The 16,069-nt window shown below is 43.0% G+C and overlaps 1 protein-coding gene across 1 annotated transcript in view; it reads left to right on the plus strand.

Moving 5' to 3' along the window:
* The window catches only part of LOC311325419 (extended synaptotagmin-2-like), a 49,665-nt gene extending 34,834 nt beyond the window's left edge, over nucleotides 1-14,831 (plus strand). The window contains exons 10-23 of the mRNA XM_084458115.1: nucleotides 133-309; nucleotides 620-702; nucleotides 900-948; nucleotides 1,366-1,455; nucleotides 2,099-2,194; nucleotides 8,282-8,356; nucleotides 9,334-9,420; nucleotides 9,662-9,811; nucleotides 10,089-10,462; nucleotides 10,599-10,697; nucleotides 11,731-11,862; nucleotides 12,012-12,117; nucleotides 12,322-12,371; nucleotides 12,503-14,831. Coding sequence (XP_084314241.1) covers nucleotides 133-309; nucleotides 620-702; nucleotides 900-948; nucleotides 1,366-1,455; nucleotides 2,099-2,194; nucleotides 8,282-8,356; nucleotides 9,334-9,420; nucleotides 9,662-9,811; nucleotides 10,089-10,462; nucleotides 10,599-10,697; nucleotides 11,731-11,862; nucleotides 12,012-12,117; nucleotides 12,322-12,371; nucleotides 12,503-12,548 — 1,614 coding nt within the window. The 3' untranslated portion in view covers nucleotides 12,549-14,831. The remainder of the gene's footprint in view (nucleotides 1-132; nucleotides 310-619; nucleotides 703-899; nucleotides 949-1,365; nucleotides 1,456-2,098; nucleotides 2,195-8,281; nucleotides 8,357-9,333; nucleotides 9,421-9,661; nucleotides 9,812-10,088; nucleotides 10,463-10,598; nucleotides 10,698-11,730; nucleotides 11,863-12,011; nucleotides 12,118-12,321; nucleotides 12,372-12,502) is intronic.
* Nucleotides 14,832-16,069: the final 1,238 nt, after the last annotated feature.

A 16,069-nucleotide genomic window follows, 5' to 3' on the forward strand; every position in this document is an offset into this window, starting at 1 on the left:
TACATAAACATACGCACACGCACACACACACACATGCACACAAACACATGCATGCACATAAACACACACGTGCACTTGAACACAAACACACACACACAAACCCTTCATTTGTGGCCTGGGTCTCTGTTGCAGGGCGTTCTGAGGATCCACTTCCTGGAGGCCCAGGAGCTGCTGGGGAAAGACACGTTCCTGGGCGGCCTGATCAAGGGCAAATCTGACCCTTACGGGGTCATTCAGATCAGCAACCAGCTCTTCCAGAGCAAGGTCGTCAAGGAGACCATCCACCCCAAGTGGAACGAAGTCTACGAGGTAATGAAGCTCAGTTGATCTTCAGCTGGGGTGGGATGACATAGAACTGACCAAAGTTAGACGTTGCTATGTTCAGATGTGACAGAAATATGCCTGATGGCTTACAGATATACACATGTTCTAGGGCTGTGTGGATGTGACATGTAGGGTTAGGGTTCCCCTTGTACCCTTGTCAGCTGAGGAGAAACAGTGAGACAAGATGGTAGAGATATGAGGTCAACATTGATGCGTCCGGCGCACAGCGATGATAGACTGTGTCCTATTAATGAGTGACTTGATTCGTTATTATCGCTATGATTGTGCTGCTCAGGCCTTGGTGTACGATCACTCAGGACAGCAACTGGAGATCGAGCTGTTTGACGAGGACACAGACAAGGATGATTTCCTGGGCAGGTATGGAGTGGACATTATACAGTCATCCGGATGACACCACCTCACCGAGACAAATTCCCCCCTTGTGGACCACCAGTCACTTGGGATAACTCATTTCAGTTCATCTCAGCTGTAGTAGTTGTAGTACTAGTGATGGAACTGTTCTATCAACCGTTCCCTTCACTGAGCATTGAATCTTTTTGAAATGTGATTAACAGTTTAATGATTGATATGGCTGAGCTCCAGAAAGAACAGAAGGTGGATGAGGTAAGTTGTATCTCTTGAACCTTTCTCTTGGGGAAAAACAAACAAACAAATCCAGATCCTTGAATGGAGGAAAACCAGTCCATATACAGTACATTAAACCAGTCCATATACAGTACATTAAACCAGTCCATATACAGCACATTAAACCAGTCCATATACAGCACATTAAACCAGTCCATATACAGCACATTAAACCAGTCCATATACAGCACATTAAACCAGTCCATATACAGGACATTAAACCAGTCCATATACAGCACATTAAACCAGTCCATATACAGCACATTAAACCAGTCCATATACAGCACATTAAACCAGTCCATATACAGCACATTAAACCAGTCCATATACAGGACATTAACAGGGTAGTGAAGTGTGAACGGTCTGAACTAACTGCTAGTCTGAATTCCGTCCCAGTGGTTTGACATGGAGGACGTGTCCACGGGAAAGTTGCACCTGAAGCTGGAGTGGCTGTCTCTCCTGTCCACACCTGACAAGCTTGACCAGGTACTGACTTACTGTCCACACCTGACAAGCTTGACCAGGTACTGACTTACTGTCCACACCTGACAAGCTTGACCAGGTACTGACTTACTGTCCACACCTGACAAGCTTGACCAGGTACTGACTTACTGTCCACACCTGACAAGCTTGACCAGGTACTGACTTACTGTCCACACCTGACAAGCTTGACCAGGTACTGACTTACTGTCCACACCTGACAAGCTTGACCAGGTACTGACTTACTCAACACACCTGACAAGCTTGACCAGGTACTGACTTACTGTCCACACCTGACAAACTTGACCAGGTACTGACTTACTGTCCACACCTGACAAGCTTGACCAGGTACTGACTTACTATCCACACCTGACAAGCTTGACCAGGTACTGACTTACTCAACACACCTGACAAGCTTGACCAGGTACTGACTTACTGTCCACACCTGACAAGCTTGACCAGGTACTGACTTACTGTCCACACCTGACAAGCTTGACCAGGTACTTTATTGGATAGTTTTCTTTTTCTGAGCTCTGTACTGTATGTTGTCATGATACCGGGTGCCAGTCCCTCGGGTAACCACCCTGCCCATGACCTCGGTGCTGACCAGTATCAGGGACGACCACTGACCAGTATCATCTCTTCCCAGGTGCTGACCAGTATCAGGGCTGACAAAGGCCAGGCCAACGACGGCCTCTCCTCCGCTCTGCTGGTCGTCTTCCTGGACTCTGCCAGGAGCCTGCCGGTAAGACTGTGATTGGTAATCTCCACTTGTAGGAAATAGATTCTATTTAAAACTCTATTTAGAACTTTTGCTCTTGGTGGTTTAGGGGTTAATTTGTAAGGAAATTAATTGTCTTCATGTCAGCACTGTGCCTGCTATTAATCCTTTATGCTAGATTGATGTAAACGCTAAATTGATATGGAACAATGTTTACCTCATGCCGTCTCCAGTTTAACAACTCAGTTTGACACTACATTGCCTTACATCAGGACAATATGCTCTTTAGGTGCCCACAGAAATGATGCCACTCCTTGTAGTTTCTAGAAGTAAGTTAAGACATGGCAGTGTTGTTTCCTCACAAGTCACACATTTTATTAAACAGGTCAGTCTGCTAGCGGCCTCAGCCACACCCCCTGCCTTCTCCTCCTCTGCCTGCTCTCCTCCTCTCAACCCTTTTCTCATTTAATATTAAAGGTGCAGTAGGGTGGCTGAAAAAGTGAGGAGAGACACTCGTTAAAAGCAATGGGGATTTGAACCGTGTTTGTTCTATGTGCTATATTTCTATAGACATGCAATTGGAAGTGAGTGTTTATTGTACATATTTCCCTGTACCCCATATTATTCCTGAGAGACAGGTTATCTTACCTAATGCACCTTTAATCTACACTATCACTATTCCCATCAAATACAAACCAACAGTCTGTCAACAGATTTATAAATCATCAACAATAGAAATGTGTTCTATTTGTCTAAATATATATACAGTACAGTGATTAGCACAGGTAGACTTCAAACATGTCTCTTTTCAGCTTCTTCTTCTCTCTGTCTCCCTGTGAAGAGTGTCTTCGAGGGGAACTTGGGGTGTGGCTACTTAAAAGAAAGGCGGGCGTCGGGCCTAGTCTTCTGTGAGAATACCGCCTCCCTCTATAGGACCCTGTTTGTGAGTCCGCTGGCCTTGTGCATCCTAGTGTTTAGTGTGATTACTGCTTGAGTCTGTGAATGATCATTAGACCAAGAAACTCATGAATGCCTAGAAAGCATGCTGACTTGTCAACTATGCACGGATTGGACATTTTGCGTTTTTAACACCCATGAAGCTGACTTTCATTTGAGGCTGTCAAACATGACGCGAAGGCCTTGCAGAATTAGTATAATAATAATAATAATAATAACAACTATATGTATAGCACCTTTCATACAAATAAATGTTAAAGATAAAACACAATAAAAGATAAAGAATGAAACTAAAATACAGTGTAGAAATGACACGCCGGCCCTGATAATTGCATATCTGAAGATACAGAACTATGGTCGCAGGGTGTGATCAAAGTCAGTGACCTGGCCCCTGAGACCTCACCTGGCCCCTGAGACCTCACCTGGCCCCTGAGACCTCACCTGGCCCCTGAGACCTCACCTGGCCCCTGAGACCTCACCTGGCCCCTGAGACCTCACCTGGCCCCTGAGACCTCACCTGGCCCCTGAGACCTCACCTGGCCCCTGAGACCTCACCTGGCCCCTGAGACCTCACCTGGCCCCTGAGACCTCACGCCGAGCCCCTGAACTGTTGACATCCTTTCACTGATGTACAGGAATCTTCTCAGTGAAGATTCACCTTAGACTGCATGTGTTGGCTTGAACCCCTATCTGTCATTCAATATGGTAGCGCTAGTTCAGTGTAATGAAGGTAGGCGACCGCGCCCCTGAGGCCTAACGACGAGCCCCTATTTGATGTCACTGAGGGTGTGTTCAGGAACATACTGAGGCCTAACGACCAGCCCCTAGTTAATGTCCTTTCGCTGACGTGTGTGTTTAAGAACATACTCAGTGATTTATCAGACTGCATCTGTTTGGCAATTATCCACTATCTGTCATTCGATACGCTTGCACTAGATCACAGTCAGCTACAATTTAATAAAATATTGTACTGGAGAGATATACATTGAAAAAAGTGCAGTAGCCCACAAGTGCAAAAGGAGTTAGTTAAAAGCTAAAGAGAAGAAAGATTTTTAGCTTTCTTTTAAAAGTATTTAGCAAGCTGGCTTCCCTGATACAGTATCTATAGGTATTGTGTTCCATAGCTTTGGGCCGTAATTGACAAAGGCTGCACTCCAATCTGGCTAGGCTTTAGGGTTAGGGTTAGGCTTTAGGGTTAGGCTTTAGGGTTAGGGTTAGGCTTTAGGGTTAGGGTTAGGGTTAGGGTTAGGGTTAGGCTTAGGCTTTAGGGTTAGGCTTTAGGGTTAGGCTTTAGGGTTAGGGTTAGGGTTAGGGTTAGGGTTAGGGTTAGGGATAGGGTTAGGGTTAGGCTTTAGGGTTAGGGTTAGGCTTTAGGGTTAGGGTTAGGCTTTAGGGTTAGGGTTAGGGTTAGGGTTAGGCTTTAGGGTTAGGGTTAGGCTTTAGGGTTAGGGTTAGGGTTAGGGTTAGGCTTTAGGGTTAGGGTTAGGCTTTAGGGTTAGGCTTTAGGGTTAGGGTTAGGCTTTAGGGTTAGGGTTAGGCTTTAGGGTTAGGGTTAGGGCTAGGCTTTAGGGTTAGGGTTAGGGCTAGGCTTTAGGGTTAGGGTTAGGGTTAGGCTTTAGGGTTAGGCTTTAGGGTTAGGGTTAGGGTTAGGCTTTAGGGTTAGGGTTAGGGTTAGGGTTAGGCTTTAGGGTTAGGGTTAGGGTTAGGGTTAGGGTTAGGCTTTAGGGTTAGGGTTAGGGTTAGGGTTAGGGTTAGGCTTTAGGGTTAGGGTTAGGCTTTAGGGTTAGGGTTAGGCTTTAGGGTTAGGGTTAGGGTTAGGCTTTAGGGTTAGGGTTAGGGTTAGGCTTTAGGGTTAGGGTTAGGCTTTAGGGTTAGGGTTAGGCTTTAGGGTTAGGCTTTAGGGTTAGGCTTTAGGGTTAGGGTTGGCCTGTCTGTGGATTGCTTTCCCTCTCTCCATTGCACTGCTCCATCTCTAGCCAGTGTTCAGGGCTGAGTTTCTCAGAGGCATCGTAGCGCTACGTTCATCGTAGCGCTATGATGAACGCCATAGCTTACAATGAACGTAGCGCTACGATGCCTCTGGGAAACTCAGCCCAGGTTACTACCCCTACCTGTAGGACAGGTGGGGGTTCCTCCTATGAGGTTCTGTCCCTAGAAGGCAGCACATGGTCCTCTCCATGTCTAACATTGGTAACCTGAGGACATGCCACACACCATAGAAGAAGACAGTGCTCCATTCCAATTCCATACATTATTAGTCATCTCAGAGTTGTTCCAGGGTTGGGGTTAGGGTTGACACCAGTATCCTGAGTCCCCCTCTGCCAGCCTGAACGCCTCTGAACACTTCTGTACTAAGCCTGTCTGTCATTAGTGACATGTCTTGTATAAACATGCAAAAACAGATGTAGTCTGCAAGAATGTCACTTCAGAAAACTGATTTATTTGACGAATGATTTATTTAACAAATGTGAATAGGGTAAGGGTTAAAGTCTTTCTGCAAGATGTGTACCAAGAAAGTCCCGGAGTGTTAGGGTTAGTAAGTGCCTGTGCACACGACAATTTGAATTGTTGATATAATTTACTGTATAATCCTGCAGGTCGCAGCTGGCCATTCATACCATTTACCATTCATTTTACATAACTACTTTTCCATGTATGGATTGGTCCTTCTGTTTTCTCCATACTGTATTTTCCTCTCATTTCTAAACAGTTACGTTTTAATTTCTGATCAATTATCATACAGATTACCAATTCTCTGAACTGAAAAACTTAATGAATAAGCATTAACCTTTTGATGATCCTTCATTTCGTCTTTTGTTTTTGTGTGTCTCTCTGCCCGTTACCTGGTGTCCTGGTGTTGGTGTGTTGGTCTTCATCCCCCGTGACTAACTTTCTTCTCATGGTCCTCCTCCTCTCCGCATGCTCCTGCCCCTAATAACCTGCTGCTGGTGTGTGTTCATTCTCTCCTGGCCCTGGGGAAACTATCAAAGCGCAATTCATTAGAATTCAACCATGAGGGGTTGAAGAAGGCCTCTGTCAATAAGGCTATCAAGGTAACGTAACACAGCACCCAGATCTGGTTAGAGAGGTACTCTGAGGGAGATTGGAAACACACACACACACGCACGCCGCGCACACACACACACACACACACACACACACACACACACACACACACACACACACACACACTCTCTCTATCTCTCTCTCTCTCACACACACACACACGCACACACATGCACAGGTGTCAACCACATTCTTTACAGACCCATATATATATATATATATATATATATATATATATATATATATATGGGCCATATATATATATATATGGGCCTATTAATATATATATATATATATATATTGGGGCTGTCAATTTAATCGAGTTAATCACAATAATAGGATGTGATTAATCATCATTAATCACAAGTTTAAAATACTAGTATTTACGTGTAATTTTTGGGGGTGAAAAGGCTTACATGTGTGGTGTTGGAATAAAGAAATGCATGACAAATTAGTAGCCTGACATTCAGATTCAGGGGCTGAGCCAGCCTTGTCAGAGGAATCAGAGATATTTTTTTTCATTAACTTGCTGCGGTGGAAAGACATCAATGCAATATGTGCAAACAACTGGTTTCATTTAAACTTCCATCTTGAAGCTTTTTGAAACAAAATTCACCATGCCAAATGTGAATGTCTGTTGAATGTCCAATATGAAACCAACTTTACCTTTACGTCGGACCGTGGTGTTATCTCAGCGCAAGCTGCTCAGCGAGTGTTTACCTGTCTGAATTACTGCATGTGAAACAGATTTATCCCCGTTTCACGTCTCTCAGTCATTCAGACAGGTAAACACTTGTGTTTGGAATTATGGGAGAAAGTTGGGGTCAATTTTGATGATATGATTAATTTGTGTTAATTCTATTTCACACATTAAAGTTTCCAAATTAATTGTGAGTGTTAACACGCTAATGTTAACAACCCTAATATATATATATATATATATATATATATATAGTAACCATTTTTCTACTAGTTTTATAATTATTGGGCTATTGTGGTGTCTGTGTACGGTAATGAAGTGTATCTAACCCTAAAGACAGACTCCACATTTCCACAGGGCTGCCTCAGGAGCATTCAAAATTATTTGATAGTTGATTAGTTCTGCATTAAATGTTTTATGAGATTGAAAAATGTATAAAAGCAACACTAATTTGTGTTTGTGGACTAAAACTGAATTACATGCACCTTGTCTGGCTGATGGCTTTGTGAGGACTGATTGGTTTGAGAAAATTAATGCATCAAGATCTTTTCCACTCTGAATGTCTCTATTCTGTTTTATGGTTTTATTGGTTATCTACATAATGCAGTAGCAAATTTGGTATAATGTCACATCTTCCCTATTGGGCTAGAATGTATGATGCAGTGGGATGCGCATGATAGGCCATATGTTTGTAACATGAACTAGATTTCAGAAATATCAAACCTATTACAGATCATGTAGCCCTTGCTCTGGGCAGACCGAAGTGGATATTCCATAAATTATATATAGGTGACAGTAGTTAGGGTTAGAGTTAACCTTGTCACATACAGAATAGACCTCATAAAGTCTGACATCACACTGTAGTGCAAACTGTGCCCAAATAAATTCCAGTTCTAAGATTTTTTGTCTATGGGAAAAATCAATGTAATTTTACATGATCGGTCCTATTAAAGTCTGTGGTTAACACAGGATTTATCCAGATTCTGCCCTATATAAATTCCTCTCATGACTACCCCTGGATCTTTTGAATTCTGCAGCTGCTAAGTAGCCAAAGTAATTTTGCTATGTAATTGTAACACCAAGCTCTGCACTCATAGGCTTGCTAGACTCCGCCCATCCACCCATTACAGGATCTATTGCAGATCTGACATCCTTCTTCAGGAATATTTTTTTTTTTCTTCTCCCCTGTACAAACAAGCGTGAAATCTGCATAACCCATTGTTAAGCCTAAAAAAGCACAAAAAACATTTGTTTTCATCATAGACTTTCTGTTTTAAGGCAGTTGCAAATGCTAATATTTGCCAAGGCCTACAAAAGGACGACAACACTTTAGAGGTCTATTCACATGTTGTGTTAGAGTTGGTGATGTGATTCCTTCTCCTCCGCAGTCTGGTAAGAAGGTGAGCAGCGACCCCAGTCCTTTCGTGCAGTTCACCGTGGGGCACAAAACGCAGGACAGCAAGGTGAGATCAACGTTTCAATTAACCACTCCTCCCTCTAGATCAGCACTGTATCCAGCTCTGATAATGAAATGCCAAACACTGAAAACATACAAAACCTTGAACATGTATTGAAGCAGTACAGCCTAAAAATCAAGATCAGACTGTATAACAGCAATAGGGTTATAACAGCAAAGTCAGTTCTGCAGTAGAGCTCAGAATGCTGGCAAGTTGTTGAAAGTGACATGAAGAACAAGGATCAATGCATTCCACAATGGATGTCTGGCTAGAAAGGATTTCCAATGAGGACCTGTATAAAAACACAAGCTGTCGCAATGTGGTGCTGGGTTAGCCTGGTGCAAAACGGGGGCGCTAGAGAGCTCATTTCCGGTTTAGGCCTGACCGCCACACTGATTTTTGTACAGTGATGCAAGGGCATGCCTAATGGTCACTGGAGAAATATGCAGCTGATTGGCCACAGGGTGTCACTATAACAAGCTAAAATGCTTTAAAGTGTTTAAAACATAATCAATTGCTGCAGCGGCCCCTGTGGTCAAATAGGGTTTAAATGTTAAATGTGCTTGTATTAGTAGGTCATGGCATGCTCTATAACTTACTAATTGGACACGAAATCGTCAGATTAAATTTTAATGTTGATATAAGTGTTTTTGTGCAAAGCCACCCCCATTGTGCTTTCATCGCATTTTAATTGACATTTACCACAATAGCTCAAATGTGGCTATGGCGTGTTGGACTTGACATTTGATTCAACTCAACTCAAACTTTATTAATAGAGCACATTTAAAACAACCGTGGTCGACCAAAGTGCTGTACAGGCAGATTTGATGCGCTCATTGTGCTTGGCCCTCGTTATTGTTGTATAATATTTATAAAAACTAATATATATATATATATATATATATATAAATGACTGTAATGTAATATATATATATATATATATATAATTTTTATTTTTTACATCTTCTACTTCTACCATCCAGACCAGGTACAAGACCAACGAGCCTGTCTGGGAGGAGACCTTCACCTTCCTCATCCACAACCCCAGGAGCCAGGAGCTGGAGGTGGAAGTATGTGACTGTTTGGACAGTGACTGTGCGGTTCAGCTTCTTCCTATGTCTGCGCTGCTTGTCTGTGTGGTTTTTGTGCAGTATATCACCAGTATAACTCCAGAGCAGTTTTTCATGTAGATAAATATCTCATCTTGCCTTGCATACTTAGGGATAGTGCAGGGTCCTGTTTTCCTCCATGTTACCTGGTGTTATGTAGTAAGTGATGACATCACAGTGATGTGTCAGTCTCCGTCTGTAGGTGAAGGATGAGAAACACGAGTGTTCGTTGGGGACTTTGACATTGCCTCTGACTCGTCTGCTGGAGGCGGAGGAGATGACATTGAGCCAACGTTTCCCTCTGAACAACTCTGGACCCAACTGCACCCTCAAGATGAAGATGGCACTGAAGGTACGAGTCTTGCACAGACCCACATGCAGTAAGAGGGAATTCTACTAGTTCTGAGGGGGAGCTGTTTGGGAATTTCGAGTCATAGCTAACTCTGCTTATTTCATTCTGAGTCATAGCTAACTCATTGCTGATTTGCTTATATGCTTATATCTCCCACACACTAACAGTACAGACTGTAACCAACAGTCTCCCACACACTAACAGTACAGACTGTAACCAACAGTCTCCCCTACACTAACAGTACAGACTGTAACCACCTGCATGTTTCCCTGTACAGGTGCTGTCTTTGGAGAAGCTCAGCCCCTCTGAACAGCCCCCCTCCTCAGTCCAGGTGCGCAAGGCCAGCACTGCTTCCTCCCAACGCCCCTCTGTCTCCGAGCCCCCTCGACCTCTTGCTGACCTCCCCCCGTCCACCGCCGCCTCCACCCAAGACCTCCACAGGCAAGGAGGAGGGGAGAGGGAGCCCTACAGACCAGGAGGGCTCAGTCAGGCTCAGGGTCTGGCTGAGGCTGGTCGGAGCAGCTCCAACCTGGCCATCTCGGGTTCCCAGCACCACCTGGCCCAGAAGGAGCCAACGCCCAGCATTGCCTCGGACATCTCCAACCCCTACGCCACCCAGGAGCTACAGCAGAGGCTGAGCCAGCTGCAGAAGTAAGGGAGAAAGCACGAACCATAACCCACATTGTGTGTGAAAGAGATGAAGGAGATGGATCCATGAAGACTAAATGAAGATTTGTAGACGATTACTAAGTAGGACTAACGTGTTTGTGTGGTCCTCTCCCCACAGTGGCTCAGGACCCAGTCATTTCCCCCTGGGAGAGGTCCAGCTCACGGTCAGACACAGCTCCCAGAGGAACAAGCTCATCGTGGTGGTGCATGCCTGCAGGTAATACCCATGAACTAGCTATATAAGCGCCATATATTCCCAAAAGTATTGCAAAAGACCTGGTTATCAATGTGACCATGTTTGTATGCAGTACAATAAAGAATATACTGGAATTGTACTTCAGATACACACACACACACACACACAGTGCATGCACATACACACTGTTACAATATTGTAAGGGAGCAGGTAGTGGCGGAGTACTGTATACGGGGCTCATAACCAGTCAAAAACAAGCTACGTTGTACTAGGTGTATTAACTAATTACCCTCCCCAGTATCGTCCACCCTGCCCACATTCTGTTCTGTACGTTAGAAGCCCCCCTAGTATCCCTGATGGGAAGCCTGGCTGTTTGGCTCCTCGTCCCCGAGGCTGGAGCGCGGTCCTCGGCCAGCTCTCTCTTTTGCAGCTTGTTCACAGGTTAAATACAGTTCTTAAACATTCAATGGAAATCTGGCACAAGGGAATAGCCTTCCAAAAACAGAGAACCTGCGAGTGGTAAGAAGAGTCGTTCCTCTCAACGCTCACTGCCTTGGTTGGCACCATGCAGTACTCAGTGACTGATCCACACATTCTCTTAAAGGGGTACACACTTGCGGGCTCCTAAGAGCCCAGCCCAACCCAACTTCCCTCACCCCCCCAGAGACACCGGCACTTCCCACTGAATCCACTTAGACAATATTACACAATAATATGGGAATTTGAAATAACAATAATACTACTCCTACTACCACCACAACCACCACCAGCACCACCACTACTACTACTACTACTACTACTACTACTACTGCTACTGCTACTGCTACTACTACTACTACTAATAATAATAATAATAATAATAATAATAGTAATAATAATAATGACTTACCAGGCTTGCCTGCGGTACGCCTAACTTAGTCTAGAGGACAGGGGAGGCATAAGGATTGGCTGCATGTTACAGTATACATGTATTATCATTGATATGTGCGATTAGTAAGATTTCAGAAGGATGATTGATGGTGGGTGGTTAATGTGTCTGGTTGTCCCCCCTCAGGAACCTGCTAGCGTTCACAGAGAGCGGCTCGGACCCCTACGTCCGCCTCTACCTGCTGCCCGACAAGCGGCGTTCTGGGAGGAGGAAGACTCACACGCACAAGAAGACACTCAACCCCGTTTACGATCAGATGTGAGTCCAGTTGAAAAGTATTTATATGTGTTCTCTATGCAGCTGCTTGTGTTTTAAAGTAAGCAAGATTGTGTTGTTTTCCAATAATGCTTCGGTCATTGTATGGTTTCCATCTGTAATACATGTTTTTTTAACTTGTGTGTTGGCAGATTTGAGTTCAGTGTGTCAATTGTGGAGCTGCACAGAAGAACTCTGGATGTAGCTGTGAAGAATGGAGGGGGCCTGCTCTCCAAACACAAAGGGCTGCTGGGAAAAGTGAGATCCCTTGTCCTCTCTCTTCCCTTCTCTTCTCTCTCAGCTATTTTCTCTTGCCTTCCATCTCTTTCCTAGACCATTCTCTCCATTCCTCTTCCTCCGTATTCAAATGAATATAGTTGCTTCATAAAGCCATAGCCAATCCTATTTAGGTGCCCACCCTCATGTCTTACCATAGACTTTTATGCATTTTGTCTCTGTCAGGTGCTGGTCGATTTGACCTATGAGGACATCGCTAAGGGGTGGACGCAATGGTTCGTCAAAATAACTAACTAAAATAACTAACTAAAATTAGAAATGCAGCCATATTTGGTTATTAACACAGTGTTGTTGCTGTTCTTGTTTATGTTATCACTTTACTGTATGTCTCTATCTTTTCTATCAGGTATGAGTTGAGTGAAGACGGTTTGAGGAAACCTATCCAATTATAAACAAATGGAGAGAGAACAGGACTGGTAGCCTAAAGGGAAAGTCCACCGCCACTCTGCACACGAGAGGGAGCTCCTAAAGTCAGGGTTAGGGTCAGGGTTAGGGTAACCCTAAACTTAACCCTAACCCTAACCCTGACCCTAACCCTTCAGCTTCTTATTAACTCCAGACATGGAGCTGGAACATCAAGGCTTTTTCAAACAGGGGAATTTAAGCCCACAATGTATTACACATTTTTGTATTGTTTCTTTTTTAAATTTCTTTATTATTATTATTATTATTATTATTTACATAACTTCATGTTGTAAAGAAAAATCTTTTGATATTCATTGAAACGCATTAATCGCAAGGTTATCAGCCCCTTTAGAGATGTATTCTGTGCAATAGAGATAATATGGGGATGAAGGTTTATAATGCAAAGAGAAATAATTCCATATTTTAAAAGGATGTTATTGTGGACTATAACAAAAGATATTTCGTGCTATGGCTGTTACAGCAGACTTGCTGCCTTCTTCTGTGGGGGATGATGTACACAATATGTAAATATGTACAATGATGTGGACTAAAAAGAAGGCTGATAATAGGATTAGAAAGGGTTGTTTCGCTTGGTCAAAATGACCATTTCATTTTGTGATTCTCCAAAAAACTTTCCAGTGTCAAATGTTGAACTTTCTCAGATCCTGAAGCAACAAGAGAGCAACAATTGTGTCGTCTGTATGTTTAAAATTGGCCACCGAAGAGAGATTATTGTCTATGTGGGTTTGAAACCAAAAATGGCTGAATGTTTGCACACTACTCCCATGTAAAAAAAATATAAAAAAAGTGTTAAAGGAGTAGTAATGGGAAAATGCATGTTTAGCCCTGTTTTAAGGTTACTTATGATCATATACAATGGTTCAGATCAAAACGTTGACAAAACTAGCACTTTTGAGAAAGTCTGATAATTGCTCTACCACCGTTTTGGTCATACAATGGATGTGGGTGGGCACTGTGAAAAAGCATTGAAAAACATGTTAAACTCTCAATTTCAAAGACAAGAAACTCACCGAGGTGTTAGTTGGCGTTCTGACATATAATTCGCCATAAAGTAAGATTCTAGTTCATCTGGAAAGGCTTTTTAAAATATTTAGCATAGAACTATTTAGTCGCAGCACATACGTGTGTGTAAACTCCGGCTTGTACTGATTCCGATCTCGCGCAATGCCTTGAAGTAGTTCCGCTTCCTGTATCCCCTCTGCGGATTGATCTACACATCTACAACGGTCGCTTCAATACAAATCAATGGATTTCATAAAATGATCAATAAAACCCTACAGGATTCATACTTTGCGGCGAATTTGATGTCAGATACCAATTACCCCCTCGGTGAGCTTCTTGTCTTTGAAATCGAGACTTTAACATGTTTTTGAAAGATTTTTCACGGTGCCCACCCACATCCATTGTATGACCTAAACGGTGGTAGAGCAATTATCAGACTTTCTCAAAAGTGCTAGTTTTGTCAACTTTTTGATCTGAACCATTATATATGATCATAAGTAACCTTAAAACAGGGCTAAACATGCATTTTCCCTTTACTACTCCTTTAACAGTAATAAGACAAGCGTAACATTGCTTAGTCAATATTCCAGCTATCAGTATTTTATCAAAATAAACATTTGTGGCACTTCAGATCTCCAAACTCAGATGTAGATGGAGAGAATGTCTAGGTAAAATCTGTCATGGTTGTTAGATAAATAACAGTCTTAATTCTTATGTTTTCATATGTACACATTTAAGCATGCACACTGTATGCAAGGATTCTCCAGCACTGCATTTGCTTGCAACGACAAACGGTATATATCAAACTATTAGATGTTTTTTTCAGGATGCAAATTGGCTTTCTCTCACCTGGCTATACCTGCATATCTGCACTAAACCACATACAGTATACTGTATAATTTTTCATTTATTACAATTATGCATATGATTTGAAGTACATGTAGATTACACCATGTCTAGACTCACACGGCAGCCTACTGGTACTTTCCCAGTTGTCAAATTATAACTTTTTATTTCTTATTTTGAAGAAAATGTAGGCTCTGCTATGGTATGTAAGCCATTGAATGAAAATGTATCTTTAGAGCTGCGTTGCTCATCCCAATTCAAGCCGGTTTGTCCTCGCTATGTACTTTATTTATCTTGTGCCTTAAATTGACAATGTCCAGATAAGTATGAAGATGCTTTTACAGTTTCCTTGTTTGAGAATGTCTCCTTACGTCTTTCAAATAATAAAGAGCTTTTGGTGTATGGACAGCAATAAGGTATTACATTGGCTGCTATGGATTTCTTTTGGATATCCCACTAGTTGTTTAGACTTTGGGAACAAAGTATATACTGTACAATTCAAACAATGTTTGATGGAGAAGTTATTTAGATTTCTTTTTACACCATACACTGTATGCATTACAATTTATTACCCTATGTGTTTTATTACCCATCAAGAAGAGCGTTCTATCCCTGCTCCAAGTAAACCTGAGAGTGTGAATCTGGGTGGTCATGGAGAGTGCTTAGCTGATCCAGGACCAGCTATCCAGGATATCAGGTGAGGAGCAGCATGTCTAATCAATTATGACTTAAGATTAGTACCCTGAGGATCCTCTACAGCACTGTTGATGCTATCTTTCAATTCACTTGTAATATGTAATGGTCATCTCCCGCCTGGACTACTGCAACTCCCTCCTCGCTGGGGCGCCGGCGTCAGCCATTAAACCTCTGGAACTTGTCCAGAAAGCTGTAGCTCGTCTGGTGTTCAACCACCCCAAATTCTCCCACACACCTTCCCTCCTCCGTTCCCTACACTGGCTCCCTGTAGCGGCTTGCATCCAGTTTAAAACTCTGGCGCTAACCTACAGGGCAATGAAAGGAACAGCCCCCTCCTACCTCCAGGCCATGGTCAAACCCTACACCCCCTCCTGACCGCTACGCTCTGCTACCTCAGGGCGACTGGTTGCCCCGTCACTCTGAGGCCCCTGCGGTCGATGGACACGGTCACGGCTCTTCTCTGTCCTGGCCCCGCAGTGGTGGAATGAACTGCCCACTGATGTCAGGACAGCAGAGTCGCTGCCCATCTTTCGTCGCAGGCTCAAAACTCATCTCTTCAAGAAGTACTACAACAATCCTCCCACCTAAGCACTTATTGTATTATATTATATTGCACTGTACTTTAGATTGCGATTCTTGCACTTTGCCTTCAGCACTAGATTATGCTCTTAGTCACTTGTTTTAGAAAGAAGATGCACTTGTGAGTTCTGGCAAGTAGTAGTAGCCTACATTGGCTCTTCCTACGTTAAATGCAATTATTGTTAGTCGCTTTGGATAAAAGCGTCTGCTAAATTACTGTAATGTAATGTAATGTAATAGATTAATTTGTAATAGATGTAGCGATACGTTAAATTTTGATTAGAATTGTATGTATTTTGTTCTTTCAGAGCAGTGATGCTGTGCTGCCATCTCCTGTTAACCCCACAAAGTGTCCTTCCACAGC

This window comes from Borostomias antarcticus (genome assembly GCF_949987555.1).
Source record: "Borostomias antarcticus genome assembly, chromosome: 24".
Taxonomy (NCBI): Eukaryota; Metazoa; Chordata; class Actinopteri; order Stomiiformes; family Stomiidae; genus Borostomias; species Borostomias antarcticus.